Source organism: Anabrus simplex, chromosome 1, assembly GCF_040414725.1.
Source record: "Anabrus simplex isolate iqAnaSimp1 chromosome 1, ASM4041472v1, whole genome shotgun sequence".
NCBI lineage: Eukaryota > Metazoa > Arthropoda > Insecta > Orthoptera > Tettigoniidae > Anabrus > Anabrus simplex.
Genome location: NC_090265.1, coordinates 1,172,740,445 through 1,172,757,109, shown reverse-complemented (window position 1 = coordinate 1,172,757,109; position 16,665 = coordinate 1,172,740,445). Strand labels below are relative to the sequence as shown.

Genomic DNA, 16,665 nt, shown 5'->3' with positions numbered 1-16,665 from the left:
TCATAACGTGTTTGCTTGAGAAGTAACGGAGATGACATCGTCGGATGCTGTGCCAGCATACAGCGAGCCACCTGGTGATGAATGAGCCTACCACTACAGCTCCAACGGTCAAGCATTCTTAAATTCAAACCGTCATTATTGTAGAAATCTTCCCTGTGAACAGTCAAGATTTTCTTCTGAAGACGCGGAGAAAAGTTCACTGTGAAACCTTGTTTTCTTGACACGGCATAAGCCCAAGAGCCCATATCATGTCTATTTTTTTTATTATGTTTTGAAAGATCACTGAAATTACAGAGTTATTGAAGAGTAATATGTGTGTTCTCCCTCCTATTCTCGAATGGTTCTTAGTATGATTATCCTTTTTCATCAGTGTGTTCGATCTGAATTCCGTATACACTAAACAGCTACTGTGCCATCCATTGACTTTTTCACTGTCTCTACTGTAACTTGTATGCTTCTGTGACAAGGAGACTTGTTCGTGATGTTGTTTGAGGAAGTAGAAGCTATCAGTTTTAACAGTGAATGGGGGGACAATGGGAGTTCTGCATAGAGACTGAGACTGTTCTCTTTCATCCCAAACCCTTGCTCTTGGTGCTGTAAATATGATCACTCACTTCAATTATATTTGCAAGATTGCTTCCTTGAATGTTGTAATATACTTAATAGTGTAAGTTAAAAAAAAAAGTTATTCAATGAAGTAATGCATTCCTTTGTTTTACAGTCTCCACGGGTAGTTCTGAGTCGTGAAAAGAAACTGCCTTCAGAAAGTGACATTGAGAAGTATGCTCAAGACAATCTGAACATTCACAAGAAAGGTATCTTCCGTAAGAAATTCTCAGTGCGAGACATGTTATCTTGGTCCAAAGACCCTATTCGTAAGCCCATGTTGGTTGTGTCGGATAAAGCTTTGAAGAAGGATGCGTGTGATTTGTTCAAGCTTGTGCAAATCTACATGAGTGATCGTAAGGCCAAGATGGGAATGACTTTAAATAGTGTTGCTCTAGACATCTGCAATTATGGCTATACCAAACCAGGGTTGCGTGACGAACTCTATATTCAGATCTGTCGTCAGACTACTGAAAACCCACGTAGGTGAGTAATTATTTTGTTTGTTTTGTTACTTGTTTGTGTTTGTGATCCTTATTTGCTGACAGTTTTCTGTGTTTTACTAAACCTATTTTTAATAAATGCATGTGAACCTCATTGGAGATTATAAAGTCAATCAATCACCATGATCTGCATTTTGCAAACCTCGACTAGAAGAGAGATAATCTAGACAGGTGATACCCCATTGGCCTAGGTCATGAAGTCCGTGGTGACTCAAATCCCCTTGTGTGAACAAGGTTATGGTAACATAAAGTTGATAGGTTACATCACGCAGGAAAGGATACTTTCTTGTTGGTGAGATGGGAAACAATTTTGCAAACTTTGACCAGAAGAGAGATAAACTGGACACTTGATTCTCCATTGGCCTAGGTCATTAAGGATGCATAGTAAAGAGCCTCAAACTGGACACTTGATTCTCCATTGGCCTAGGTCATTAAGGATGCATAGTAAAGAGCCTCCTTGGCAATTGGGGGGTTAAATTTCAAAAAGTGCCTTGGTGCTTGTATTGTACATTCACACACACATTCTCTCTCCCTCTTAGTGAACTGCCCTCAATGTTGTTTCCATTCTAACATGGAAACTGTTGAGAAATGAGTCATATTACTATAGTCGTCCGACGAGAAGTTTGTGCATGCGCCTATCTCAAGTCTCAAGGCATGACAGTAAACATCTGTTCAGTCCGCGGTGACTCAAATCCCATTGTGTGAACGATTTTCCTGATTAAATTTCTGTCCTGTAGATTTGGTAATCCTAATTCAGTGAGGTCTTTCTCTACATACTTATACCATTTTGATATCGTACATTTATTTTGCAGAAATTTGTGTATTCGATAAGTAAGTCTAGTGTTATTCATTTTTTCTGAATAGCTTAAAAATTGAATTTGTCACACTCTCATCGCATCGGCAAGTTTAGATATTTTAAAATATATTTCCGAGTTGGGTTTGGGGTAATGTATCCCATTTTTAATTCTGGGCCCTTAGGTTTTTCGCACGGTATACCTTTCTTTAATCTGTAATGGTTCCTTTAAATTTTTATGGTGTAAATTGAGCGTTTCTGAATCATAAAGAGCTTCAGGTTTGATCACTGTTAAGTAATGACAAATTTTACTGTTCCAGAACAAGCAATTTTTATTATAAACATTCTTTGTGTGTTGAAAAACAATTTCCATTTTCTGAATTCTTGAAGTTACTGATTTATTTTCATTGCCATTTTCAGGTATCCATTCACCTAAGTACTTAAATTCCTTTACTCTTGCAAATTTATTCATATCAATGGTAAGTTCAGATGGAGCATTTTTGATATTTGTCATAAATTTAGTTTTTCAATACAAAATTTTAAGTCCTATTTTTGTTGCTTGCTCTTCCAATATAGCACTCTGTTTCTGGGCATCAGAGATGTGTTTGGCAATAAATTGGCACCATATCATCAGCAAACACTAGACAGTCTATGTCAATACCCTTAATTTTTGCTCCTAGTCGGTGACATGGTGCACCTGCTTTTCTCCATTCTCTGACAACTTTCTCAAGAACACAATTAAACAGTAAAGGGGAGAGCCCATCACCTTGACGTACATCTGTATTTATTTCAAACTCATCACTACATCCGCCCGTGAATTTTACTTTACCTTTCGTTTCGGTCAGTGTATCTTTTATAATATTTCTTGTTTTTATGGTCAAGTCTAAATTCTGTTAAAACAGTAAGTAGTGAGATGCGATCTATAGTATCACAAGATAAGCTTTATTGAAATCAACAAATGTGATAACATCATTTTTGTTAGATGTGTTTTGAAAATATGCTATAATGTTTTTTAGAGTCAAAATTTGCTCTGTGCATGACCTCGTCTTTCTGAATCCACCTTGGTATTCACCGATTTGGTGGTCCAATTGATGCTTTGCATGGTTTAGTAGAATTTTGGAGAGAATTATATGTGATTTGGAGAAGGGAGACAAATTCAGTATTTGTTTGGGTCCGTTTTACTTTCTTTTATTTGTGTGTGTGTATGGGGTGTATTATCACCATTTTCCAATCCTTGGGTATCTTTTCAGATTACCAAATGTCCCGACATAATATTGTTAAGTGTTTTGGTGAAATTTTCTCCTGCATTTTTCCAAAGTTCTGCAGTTATTTGATCTTCCCCTGAGGCCATGTTATTTTTTAGTGATTGAATGGTTTCTCTAATTTCTTGGGCAGTTGGTGGGGTTGAGTCTTGATTATTTTGATAAAAAGTGAACTGACTTTTCCAGAGGAGTTTCACTGTTAAGTAATTTGGAAAAGTATACTGCAAGGATTTTACGGTTATCATCAATGGTATAAGCCGTTTCTCCATTTTCGTTGACAAAATGGAGTGATGGAGGGGAATATTTGGTTAAGTTTTGTTTGAAAGTTCTATAATAATTCCTTGACTTATGTTGGTTAAAGTCATCTGCTATACATTGCAATTTTATATCCTCACTTTGTTTATGAATTTTCCTTATTGACTTTATTACAACTTTTCTAACATTTTGAAGTTCTTGAAAGGTGGCTGGAGTTTTATTGCTTGACTAATTATGCCATGTTTGCCTAAGTTGAATTAACTTGTCACATTAATTTGTCCACCATGGGTGTTTTCTTGTTCTTGTTAATGGTGCTATGTTCTCGGCTGTTTGTAAGAGTCCTGCTTGACGTTGTGTCAAATTTTATGGATCTAATTGTTCTCTTTCTTTCTTAAAGTTTTCATTGTTTTTAATAACCTCTGTGTCATATTTTCATTGTGGTGCTTGCTTCGTAAAGTTTCTTTTTTCAGGGAGTATATCCTGGGAAAATTTTGTTGGACAATGATCAGGGTCTAAATCTAGTCCTTTCAGGACTTTGAATTTCATGATTTCTGACGTATGAAAGCGGGAAATCAGCACATGATCCAGTTGTTCTTCAACTAATAAGGAATTAGGTGTGACCCAAGTCTTAGTTTTAGAAGTATGACTAGACAACCATCCTCTGTCAGAGAGAAAAAATTGGAGGGGTCCGATACATCAAAAAATAAAGGTATCAGCCAAGGAAAGACAAGGGCAATGAAGGGCATGAAAATGAAAGACTCCCTAGGCCTCGTGACCTTGTGACCTTAAGAAAAGTTCGATTTGAAAAATAAATCATGGCTTCTGCATAACTCAATGAGTCACATTCCATTCTTATTAGTTTGTGTATGGCCAGACCATTTTCCGACTCACTATCGATATTTCTTTTCTTTTCCAATTTGTGCATTGAAGTCACCCATAAGGATTTTAACATGATGATGCAGAATTCTTTGCTGCAAAATGTTGTCTAGCAGATTCCAAAACTGCTGCTCTTTGTCAGGTGCTTCCTTGTTATTAATGTTAGTTGGTGCATGACCATTTATTAGGGAATAGATTTTGTTTCTGGATTTTATCATTAAGGTTAAAAGACCTCCTGAGTTAAATTTTGGGAAAGATGCCATGGCCTGGGACATATTGCACCATTTATGATATTTTCTTTTAAAATGAAACATATTTCAAGGCAGGTTGTTGGGTCTCTAGCCTTGACAGTGAACCTAAATCACTCTCCTACTATTAATACAAGGTACTATGTATATGATCTACCTTTCGAGATAACCAAATTTATGCTGTGGTAACTGTTGTTGGGTGATGATGGTGGTAATGGTGGGGATTATTGTTTTAAGAGGAGGTACAACTAGGCAACCATCCTCTATCAGAGAGAAAAAAGTTGGAGAGGTCTGACATGTCAAAAAATAAAGGTATCGGCCAAAGAAAGACAAGGGCCATGGAGGGTATGAAAATGTAAGACTCCCTAGGCCTTGTGACCTAATACCGTCAAGGTCAGGAAAGAACAAAAATTGACCAAGGGAGGTCAGGTAGGATAGATGAAAGTGAGGAGCCTGGCACAAGTAAGTCAACCACAACAATGTCAGGACTCAGCTAAGGAATTCACGCTTCCGAGTTGAGAGTCACTGGGGCCCCATTTAGTCACCTCTTATGACAGGCAAGGGATACCGTGGGTGTTGTTCTACTGCCCCCACCCACAGGGGGTAACTGTTGTTAAGTTTAACCCAACCTAATAAGTTGAAAGTCTATTTCAAGTACAATGTGGTCAGGGAAGAAAATATTCAATTCAGATGGTCCACAGCAGATGACTAGCACACTCTACAGTTGTGTTGGCAGTCGGGCCAGACCTGTAACTGAGACCCCAGCCAACAGAACAGAAATGGCAAGGCCACTCTGTAGCTCAATGGTGGAATATTGGACATGAAATCCAAAGGCTGTGGGTTCAGTTCTTACCGGTATCCAGTCGGCCATTTTTGTTCTATACTTGGCATCTGTTTGGCATATACTATTGCTATAAAATACAACCTAATAAGCTGAAAGTCTATTTCAAGTACAGTGTGATGGTGAAAATAAATTATTAAATTTCTGATTTCATATGGCATATAATATTTCTCTATTCAGACTTAATCTGATAAGTGTCATTTGTTTTAGGAACACAAGAGGGGGTTGTTGAAGAGAGAAGTGTGCTGGTGTATATTAATTTATCACTCTTAAAATACTACATAACATATTTTGCTCATCATTTCAGGGAGAGTTTGCGACGAGGCTGGGAGCTAATGGCTATCTGTCTGGCATTTTTCCCACCTTCACCAAAGTTCCAACCTTATTTAGATGGTTATATGAATCGTCACAGAGACCCAGGGTTTGACTTTCCTGAGGTAGGGAAATGGCCCATTCATGTTCAGATTAGTCATTATGCTACTGTGAGCTGTAAGCGATTGGAGCGAATTGGCTGTACTGGCAAGAAATCTCCTCGAAAGCCTACAGTTGATGAAATTGAACAGGCCAGGGTAAGTAAAACTACTCAAACATACTAATATTAAATTTGGTCCATATTGTGGTGTTAATTGTGCCTATTCATGAGTCCTGACCCACTGTTAGGTGATAATTGTAATAATTTAAATACCTCTCATAATAGTAATTTTATTTATATTTTACTTTTTACAGCCTACATTGGACCACTCTAGTCAATTATGCACAGGATTTTTTGATTTCCTATCAGCCCAATATTTATTCATTCTGAGAGATTCTGCCTTCCATTCTTCAACTGAAAACACCCTCCCCTTAGTTCTTTCATTAATCTTGGTCTGTAGCCTGGTGTGAGTGTCTTGAAGTATCTTAATTTTTTTGGTTTTGTTTCTAAGATCATATATTGTTATTTTTAGTTCTTTAATATCAGCCTTAATTTCTTAATCTTGGTCTTGCTATTCCATAATTTTTCAATTATTTTTCTGCTAATTCTGGTGTCAGGTGTTCTAATAAGATGTCCAAAGAATGATATAAGTTTTTTTTTTTCCTAATCATGCTCAATACCAGTTCAATTTCCTTTTAAACTGTTTTTTTGATGCTATTCTCCATTGTCCATTAACTTAATATTGCTTATTTATGCATGTTCTAATTCTTCTTCTTTCTGTCTTAGGTATTTTGTCTATTTCAGCTGTATTAGTAGTTTTAAAACTGGTTTCACTAGCATAAGGTATTTCTGGTCATGTAACTGTTTTATAATGTTGTAAGTTTGCTGCTATCAATAAGCTTTTCTTTGTTGTATGTAGTCTTGGTAATATAATTTGCTTTGTTTAATTAATTATTCTCTTATGCCAAGCTGATTTCTCATTAAGATTACAAGTTATAATTTCTCCTAAATACGTAAATTTATCAGCACTTTTGATTTCTTGTCCATCAGTTGCTATTTTATTTACTAGTGGTGGAACTGTAAACATGATCTCACTTTTTTCAAAGGATCCTTGCGTGAAAGGCATAGGCAAAGGGGGCGACTGCCCGTTTAACTTGACTTCGTCAACTACCTTATTCGACTCACTTTCAGCAAGAATAGTAGGAGGGAAAGTGTTCTTAGTTTTAGCCGAGACCCTCATCAACCATGAATCAACCTTGTCTAATAATGCGGAGGCTTCCGATCGCAATGCCTCAACCTGACCCTTAAGGTCATCTTTAAGTTCTAAGGAGCGCAAATTTTCTATCCTTTGTTAATAGTGGTTCAGACGACCTTGAACTCTCTTTAACTGATGAACCGAAGCAATATCAGTTTCCAAAAAATCTATGACTGAGATGATCTCTGTTAAGTTTGCCCGAATCAAGGACGTCACCCCACCGACCTCGCTGTCAGTATAAACAGTCACAGTTATAGGTTTGTCAAGGTTCAATCTTAGTAAATTCTCATCGCTTTTCACAGTTCCTTTTGACTGCACGTTCCTGATGAGCAGTTCGTGTAATAACTCCTCCTTTCGCAAGGACCCCAGATAAGGGACATCTCGAGCCACCATTATGTTCTAACACTGTTAGACCCACAGATCGAAAGAATTCCAAGAGTACACATCAAAGGTAAACGGAACAATACTCGAATTGAAACCAGGCCTGTACAACCACGTTCCGGGTTACCACTCTGTACCCCTGCATAGTTTCTCTATCATTCCCACACAGGAGAAGGAAAGGAAAAAGCGTACGGCCCGGTCCTGGTTAAAGATAGCGTACCTTTCAGAGAATTAACTCATTCATTACGGATGCAATTCTCTTGCTGGGTTTTCCTTTGGTATGTTAACATGTACAATTAATGTAAAAGATACATGTTTTAAAGCTTAAGTCAGCCTTGGGCTGTAGAACAAGTACATAAAGGCCGGGCCTCATGCTCCAAAAATATAATATAGAATTACAATTACAATAAAAACATGAAAGTGAGTTTCAACTCTTCAATGCTCCCTTCAGTTTTCAAGGCACCTCATGCACACAGTGACTCTAGTCGCTAACACGTACAGACTCACACCCTTGCTTATTTTCTCTATGAGTTCACAAATTTTCATAATTCTGAACATCGTAATACGAATCATACATCAAGGGTCTCAATAAATCCTAAATACAGTGAGGTATTAACATATTTGAGCTGCCTCTAACCAGGCCTTACTCCCAATTTGCTTAAGGCAAGGCATTAGGTAGTAGTTAAGCATTAACATACAACATAAATCCAAGGTCGCTAGACTACGACTCAAGAAAGGGACGTGAGTTAAACAACTCGGCTCACGGCCAGTTTAACAGGGAATAAACAAGTTACAGTTCAACATTTTAACCCAACTGACCACAAAGGTGGCAGCAAATTCCAAAGTGCCAGGACGTGTTCTTCTACTTAAAGGGAACTGTAGTACAAACATCTCATATTAGCAAAAGTTTCACAAATCGTAAAATGATATCCTCCCTTCGTTACCCCTGCTAAAACTCCCATCTTTATTTAGTTAACTTCTAACCTCCAACACCATGGACAGTCAAGGGTTCAAAATCCGAGCGGGACCAGCCCGCTGTCACTCCAAGCACAGAGTTATTACCAGGCCGCTGTTTACAGTTCAAGTCCCTGACCTAGTCCGCATCTGGACACAGCAGATCGAGTGGCAGACGGGGTGAGAGGGGGAAAGCTAGCCCAATTGTCTAGATAAGAGGGGAAGACACGTTGCCATAAAAACAACGCGAGTAACATACAGAGGGGGGGGAGGGAGAATATCAAATATTTGAAACACATCCAAAGAAAGTTATTGACACACATACTAAGCATATAAATAAGAAATATTAAACCGTAAAAGCCTAACATAGCAGATATAAGGCTAAATGTAAATCTTAAAGGACGCTACTAGGTAGCCAAGACGTACCCCGAAAGAGACGAGGGGAATTTGCGGAATACATGCAGCATAATTATTATTATTATTATTATTATTATTATTATTATTATTATTATTATTATTATTATTATTATTATTATTATTATTATATGCGAAAAAGACCAGAAAACTGATCACGCAAAGCTCACTTCGAAGTTGTGCATTTCCTTCTTTGCCAGGCAGCCTTCAATTTTTCTCTCATCGTGGTTCTTCGTTCTGTCCACTTAGCTCCTGTCTTCTTCTTGTCGTTTCTCTCTGACTCTACTTCCCACTTGTTGATTTTCGTTCTGTAGCAGGTTCGGTCAGTGATGTCGGCCACATTGATTCCTGATATTTTCAGGTCTTGGCGGATTTCTCTTGTCCACCTATTTGTTTTGAAGTTTTCTGTTGCCTCAAGTAAGATTCTTGTCAGTCTGTTTTCTGGAAGGCATTTGATGTGTCCATAAAATTTCAGGCGTCTTTTACTGATGTCGGCCGCAAGGTTTGAGAGCTCCTCGGTTTTTGTACAAGATTGCAGTCTATATCCTTCGTCAGTGTGTTTTGGGCCGAGAATTTTTCTGATGATTTTACCTTCCTCTTTCAGGATGTCTTTCAGTACTGTTTTCCTGTGGAGATCCAGTGTTACACTTGTGTATAGTATTTCAGGTTTGATCACAGTATTGTAATGTCAAATTTTGGTGAAGATTGAAAGGCATTTTTTGTTGTAAATGTTTTGTGTTCGGCCGAGGGCTCTCTTCATTTTCTGGATGTGGACCTCGAGGGCCTTCTGTTCTTTTCCTGTTGGTACTATAATTTCTCCGAGATATCGGAACTCGGTTACTTTACGATTGTGCCAAATTTCGTTTTCAAATCCTGGAGGCTGCAGTGGTTGCACATGACCTTGGTTTTTGAGAAGGAGATTTGTAGGCCGAATTTTTCTGAGCATTTCTTGAGGGTTTCGATTTGGCTGATTGCCTGTTGTTCGTTTGTTGCAAGGATCGCAAGATCATCTGCGAAAGCGAGACAGGAGAGTTTTACATGTTTTCTTGTCATAGTTAATGGTTGCCAATTTCCTTGAGCTTTTAGAGCTTGTTCCCATTCTCTCATGATTTTGCTGAGGGCTATGTTAAAGAGTAGTGGGGAAAGTCCATCTCCTTGGCGGACACGGGTTTTTATTTGAAATTTTTCAGATATATTTCCCATGAATTTTACTTGGGAGGTTGTGTTGGTGGGAGTTAGTCTGATGATTTTTTGAGTCTTGTTGTCCAGTCTGTATTCACTCAGTGTTTGGAAGAGGGATTTCCAGTCAATGGAGTCATATGCTTTCTGGAAGTCCACAAAGGTGCAGATTGTGGGTTGTTTTCTTGTGTGTCGTAGTTTCAAGGTGGTTTTCAGGTTGAGTATCTGTTCTGCACAGGATCTGTGGGGCCTGAAGCCTGCTTGGTTTTCGCCTATGAGTGGTTCTGGTTTTTCCTGTGTTCTTTGGAGGAGGACTGCGGAGAGGATTTTGTATGCGACTTGCACCAGGGAAATTCCCCTGTAATTGTTCACATCTGTTCGGTCACCTTTTTTGTGAAGTGGAACGAGGAGGGCGTTTGTCCAATTTTCTGGTAGTTTTTCCGTTGTCCAAATTTCTTGTATGATTTGTGTGAGTTCTTGGAGAGAATTATTTCGTAGATGTTTAAGAAGCTCTGTTGTTGTTGTTGTTATTATTATTATTATTATTATTATTATTATTATTATTATTATTATTATTATTATACCGGGCGGTACACCTCTATACCGCATATTTAAATCTTGCACCAATTAGAACTCCTCTACAGGAGAAACACTGAACTTGGAATTAGATCTACTTAAACTTTTACTCAGAAGATGTCACTACCTTAATTTTGTGATTGTAAAGCCTCCAGGACTGTGTGAATTTCAACATGTTTTTGTTACTTTCTACAACAGATGTCACTAAAAAACTATGATCATGCACCCTGGTGCGAAGTGAACAAACTTTTTGAAGAAATTTTCTATTCATTAGTTTTCTCTTTACTAAATTTCGTTCATATTAGTGGGTTGGCAATATTTATCTTTTCTTTCCGCCAGTTTTGAATTTAGCCAATCCAGAATTTCTGTAACTTTCTTACCAATCACCGGCTTCTTCTTCGATTTTGTGTGTAACTTTTTCATCTACCAATAAAGTGAGAGGGAGTGGCTTGATTATTCATGAAAGGTTTTGAACTTTCCCCGATGGTTTATAAACTGCGGATTTTCACGTCTCTTGGCCATTTGATCAACATCTAACTGAGTGTGTGTATGTGAAGCAGGAGGCGGGTGGTGCCTCTTTCATCAGGCACCAGTTCTTCAGCAAGGTAATGGCCATTTAACATCTTTATTTCTGGCTAGCTCAGCAGTTTAATCCACGGGAAAGGTCCGAAACTTTTACCATGTAACCTACTTTTCTAAAAATGTAATTTTCTGCCGGCTTATGTAAAAACTTCATGAAATCTGCAACTGTAATTCGGGGATAGAGAGTGATTTACCCTCTTGAGCTCCCCTTCATATTGGTTTGAGGTGACTACGTTTTGTAACTGGTTTTCTTCCTTTCTGTAATGTCTTAAATTATTCTTATACGAGTCACCTTCATAGTTTGGGAATAGCCCCTGTTTCATCGGCCTAGTGCCTTTTAGGTTTTAAGAATGCATTTTTAGGAGTGCAAGTAGGCCTACACGCCTCCATTCAGCGTGGTGTTTTGGGCCATTTACTTAACCTGTTCTTTTTCTGCTAAGGCCCAGTAGGTTGGGTACGAGATACCCCCGTTTCATTTATGTAAGTTATGCCTTGATGGCAAGTAATTGTAAGGTCTGATATTGCCTTGAATAGGCTTGAAAAACTGAGAGCATGTCAGCTCTTTTCTAGTGTTGTAAGAAGGCCTCTGGGAGGCTTGACATTGTAAAGTTGGAGCAAGTGCTCCATGTTATTAGGGGATTTCTGCCCTTGAACAAATGTGTGCGTCAAGCTAGGAGCTCGAAATTGTAAAACTAGGGGCTTGTAGCCCAAGAGAGTTAAAATTCTTGGATCCTTCTAAGTTTTGTTTTTAGATTGCTATGTCTTTGTAATTTCCCTTAAGTGAAAAGCTGTCAAATTTCCATTGTTTTCTGGAAAATATAACCTTGGTTAAAATTTTAAATTAACTTTGACTCTGTAGTTAGACCCATTCATCCCGGCACCTTCTTTCACCTCTGCTGTTCCACAGATATCCCGGAACAAGTGGCAGCAGAGCGTGGTTGAATGGGTCTCAATTAGGCCCCTATTGATGGCTAAACATTCGATTTGACTGGTACTCTAACAATTTTCTCAGTCGCTGGAATTTTTTTTCCTATTTTCTAAATTTGTAGATTTCTGTCATCATGTCCGGCCCTCGCGAAGTTCTCCATCCCGGCTACTCGCGCAAGGAGGAATTGATTTGTGAATTAACTAATAGAAATGTTCAATCTGGAGGCACGGTTGCGGCGGATACCACCAAGCTTAAGGAATCCCTTGAATTGCCAATTAGTATCCCAACTTTGGGAGAGAAAGATATTGATGAGGCTCTCTCTACGGTCACGGACAACACTACTGAACTAGCATCTGTAGTTAGTTTTTTTGAAGTAAGTGATCCATCTCCAAATCAACTTAAAAGAGTACACGCTAGACTGTTTCACTTTTACAATAGAATTAGCGATCTATTGTCTCATAAGTTAAACGAAGTTCAAGGGAAGGAGGCTAGTGCTGTTGTTGAACACCTTTCTAAAATGTCCAGTAAGGTTAGTCAATTGTTAACTGGGGCAGCAGCTCCCAAAACCGACCAGCCCCTGTGGTAAACATAGCTAATGAGGAGGATTCTTCCAAGGGTGAAGAAAGTAGAAAATCTGTGGCTACTCAACAGACGTCTGCCCCATTAGGAAATGAGTTTGATCGTTGTACCTCAATTCCACCTTTCTTTTTGAATAACGCTGTCTCTGTAACCTCTTCACCCACTAGGCCATTACCTGTTATGCCACCGGGCTTTAGTAGTTTGCCTCATCCTTTGGCTATGTTACTTAGGGGAATTTCTAAATTTTAGGTCAATTCTACTAGCAATGTCATTTCATTTTTACGATTTTTAGTTGAGTTTCACGCTCTTGTGTTTTCTCTTTCCCCTTCTCAAATTCTGCAGATTATTTACCCTTACTCCATTGGTGTCCTCTCGGACAAGATAGTCAGAGCTATTGCTGAACAATCATCTATAGAAGACTTCCACGCCCATCTGCTAGCTAATTTCATTCCGGCTCGAGCCAGGTCTTCCTTAATACAAAAGTATTATTACAGGGTACAGCGACTGGATGAAAATCTTGTCGACTTCATCCAAGGCATTACATTCTACACAAGGGTATTTGCTCTTCATTTCCCAGAAGATCAAATTGTGCAGGCTATTGTGGAAGGGATTTCGCTATCCTACAGGTCATACTTGTGTTTTGCGTCGCGTCTGCAAACTTTTGCTGAGTTAGAAGGTATGGCTGTCTCAGCCGAAGGAGTTAGGTATGCCGACACATTACGTGTCGCTAAAGAGCCCCCTCCGTCCTCGAGTAATTTTCGACCTCAACTTCGCCGAACCATCACCACCCGTAAGTGCTATGCGTGTGGGTCTACGGAACATCTCCGCAACAAGTGCCCAGTAATAAAATCGAGCGGCCAAAGAATGGAGCAGGGTATCCCAAGGCTGTTTTAAATGTGGCTCGTTTTCTCATATTGCCAAGAATTGCCCGAATGTCAGTAGCACCCCCTCCTGTTCAACTTCTGGTGCAACTTTAACCAACGCAAATAGTCAAAAGTGACTAGTGGCTTCGGCTGAGTCGGCGTGCTCACCTTCTTCAGGCTCAGCCCCTGTTAAACCCAGGGAAAGCTCAGGCAAAAGTCAGGGCTCTTCTAATTTGTCATTCGAAGGTCCTAAAGAATGTCTTAGGATTGCGGCGGAGACTCCCACACTTGTACCTTTTCTGAAAATTGAGTTGAATAATGAACTGCTGACTGCCCTATTAGACTCTGTGAGCGTTTGTTCTATTATTTTGGTTGAATGGTACTCTAAATTAAAGTTTGTCTGTAAATTGTCTGATTATTGTTCGTCTTTGGTTCAATGCGTTTCAGCGAACTCTTCTCCATTAGAAATTTTAGGTATCATCTTTGCCAAAATTCGCATTTTGAAATTCACTTGGAAAGTAAAATTGTTCGTCGCTAAGAACTTGTCTTGCCCCATTATATTAGGAGCAGATTTCATGTCTCATACCGGTCTAGTGCTCGACATTCAGAGCAAGTCATGCACCTTCAAGTTTGCTAATAATTGTAAAATTCCCTTGTTAAAATGTAATTCTGTGTCATGTTCATCTGTTTCGCCTACCCAGGATGAGATGTTGTTAGACCTTAGACATCTACCTGGGGAGCAGGCTGGTAGTATTCATAAATTGTGTCAGTCGTTTCCTGATGTCTTTTCTGATACTCTTGGAGTTACTGAACTTATTGAATACAAGATTGAGGTTACGGATTCGATCCCCGTTAGGTTTCCACCTTATAGGTTATCTCCACCTAAAATGAAGGTTAGGGCCGATGACCTTCGATGTTAGGCCCTTTAAAACAACAAGCATCATCATCAGAATGAAGGCTCTCAAGGAGATCATCGATCAAATGCTAAAATATGGTATAATTTGACCCTCTAAGTCGGCGTTCTCATCGCCTATTTTCCTAGTTCCGAAACGTCAAGGTGGCTTCAGGCCTGTGATTGACTATAGGGCTTTAAATCGGAAGGTGGTGTTACAATCTGTGCCCCTTCCCGAGCTCTTGTTTTTCATGGTTTCGGAAAGCAAAGTTCTTTACCATCTTAGACCTAAATCAGGCGTATAATCAAATCCCTCTAGCCGAAGAATCCAAACATCTCGCAGCTTTTGCCACGGATTCGAACTTGTATGAGTACAACTGCGTGCCTTTCGGGCTCCCCACAGGGCCAGCCGTACTAACGAGACTGCTAGATAGGGTCTTCTCTGACATCAAATTTGAATACTTATACCATTATCTTGATGATGTCGTCGTATTTTCTGAGACCTTTGAGGAACACCTAGATCATCTGAAAGAGGTCCTTAATCGCCTTCGTAGGGCAGGGTTAACTGTGAAGTTGTCTTAAGGTTGCTTTTGCTAAGCCTTCCATGTCATTCCTAGGGCATATTGTGTCGCCCGATGGTGTTGCTGTTGATCATTCTAGAACACAGGCCATCCGTGATTTCAAGCCTCCTAAGGACATCAAAGGTATTGCCAGATTCATCGGCATGGTTAATTTCTTCACGAAATTTATTCCGAACTTCGCTAACAGAGCGGCGCCCTTGAACTTACTCCATAGGAAAGGCGTCAAATTTGAGTGGGGACCTTCTCAACAAGCCGCTTTCGAAGACCTGAAATTAGCTCTTTGTAATGCCCCTGTTCTTGCTATGCCTGATTTCTCGAAGAAATTCATCGTTCAAACCGACGCGTCGTCGGCGGTGGTGGCTGCAGTGCTTCTTCAAGAGACTGAACTTGGAAGGCGAGCCATCGCCTATGCATCTAGAACACTATCTACGAACTTGAGGGTTTGGCAGTCTTATTTGCAATAGAGAAGTTCCACCTCTATCTGAAACATGTCAAGTTCGACTTGGAAACAGATAACCAAGCCTTAAGTTGGGTCTTAGCTAGGCCGCATCATACTGGTCGTATAGCGCGATGGGCCATCAGGATTTCGGCCTTCCAGTTTGACGTTGGGCATATTAGAGGATCAGAAAATGTTGTTGCGGATGGATTAAGCCGCATGTTTGCTCACGATGTGGAGACCTCCGAGTTGGAAGATAGTTCTTCTCTTCCCGAGCCCATACCTCCTATTTAAAGTTAAAAATTTCATTGTTCCGTATTGAAGAATATTACAGTTAAAATTGAAATAATTGATAAAGAGATTCAACCTATTCAATACAAAAGGATAAGAAATGTAGTGAATTACATTCTTATTTAATAATAAGTAGAAGTGGTACCAGTTTCGACCCTAGTCCGGGTCATCATCAGCCGATTAAAACATGAAAAACAATGCCTAGGAAAAGGAGATAAAAGATCAAGCACACTCCGGATCAGTAGAAGAGGCGATATAAAAATGAACGGGGGTAGACACTGTAAAATTCAGAAGAAGTAAAATGTAAGTCACTTAAAAGAAAACAGTGCATAATTTTCTGAGCGGCAGTATGGCACGCGCAGTGTTAGGCAACATCTTATAATGTTTATGAATAGCGGAGAACGGTTAAATGAGCTAGTTTTAAAACACTGTCAGGCACAAAGTCATATCATAATCAAACATATACGAAGATCCATAATCGTGCAGGAGTTGAAGATGAGTAGATCTATTGAAGTAACTTGCCAGCTCCCGGTGATCAGCGCGATATATTTAACATCAGGCACTGTGGTTTCAAATGCCAAAGTAAAATGGAGAATAGCTTGATGATCCAGTAATTTTCTTCTGTTGCGGGAAAGTAAGTATATAGATAAATATAGTATAATTCAATATAATTGAATAAGTAATTGTGCTCCTATAGAATTCTAAGAACAGTTGACGTGAAAAACAATTGTGAAGAGAAAAAAATATAGTAAAAAGCGCAATACCGGAAACAAATGGAAACGTATATGCACAGTGCGCAATTTTTTAAAATGTAAAAAATTCAGGTCATGATTGAAGTAGTCGAAATCGGCACAAGGCAGGAGTTGAGTATGAATGAGAAGAACCGAAATGAAGGTGGAATTGTTTTTTTTTTTTTTTTTTTTTTTTTTAAAGAAAAGATAGAATAAATTAATAGAGG

The 16,665-nt window shown here is 39.1% G+C and overlaps 1 protein-coding gene across 1 annotated transcript in view; it reads left to right on the top strand.

Annotated features, from left to right (window-relative positions):
- The window catches only part of RhoGAP93B (MyTH4 and RhoGAP_KIAA1688 domain-containing protein RhoGAP93B), a 435,660-nt gene that overhangs the window by 358,773 nt on the left and 60,222 nt on the right, over positions 1 to 16,665 (top strand). The window contains exons 13-14 of the mRNA XM_067151129.2: positions 722 to 1,092; positions 5,692 to 5,953. Of these exons, the coding sequence (XP_067007230.2) occupies positions 722 to 1,092; positions 5,692 to 5,953 (633 nt within the window). The remainder of the gene's footprint in view (positions 1 to 721; positions 1,093 to 5,691; positions 5,954 to 16,665) is intronic.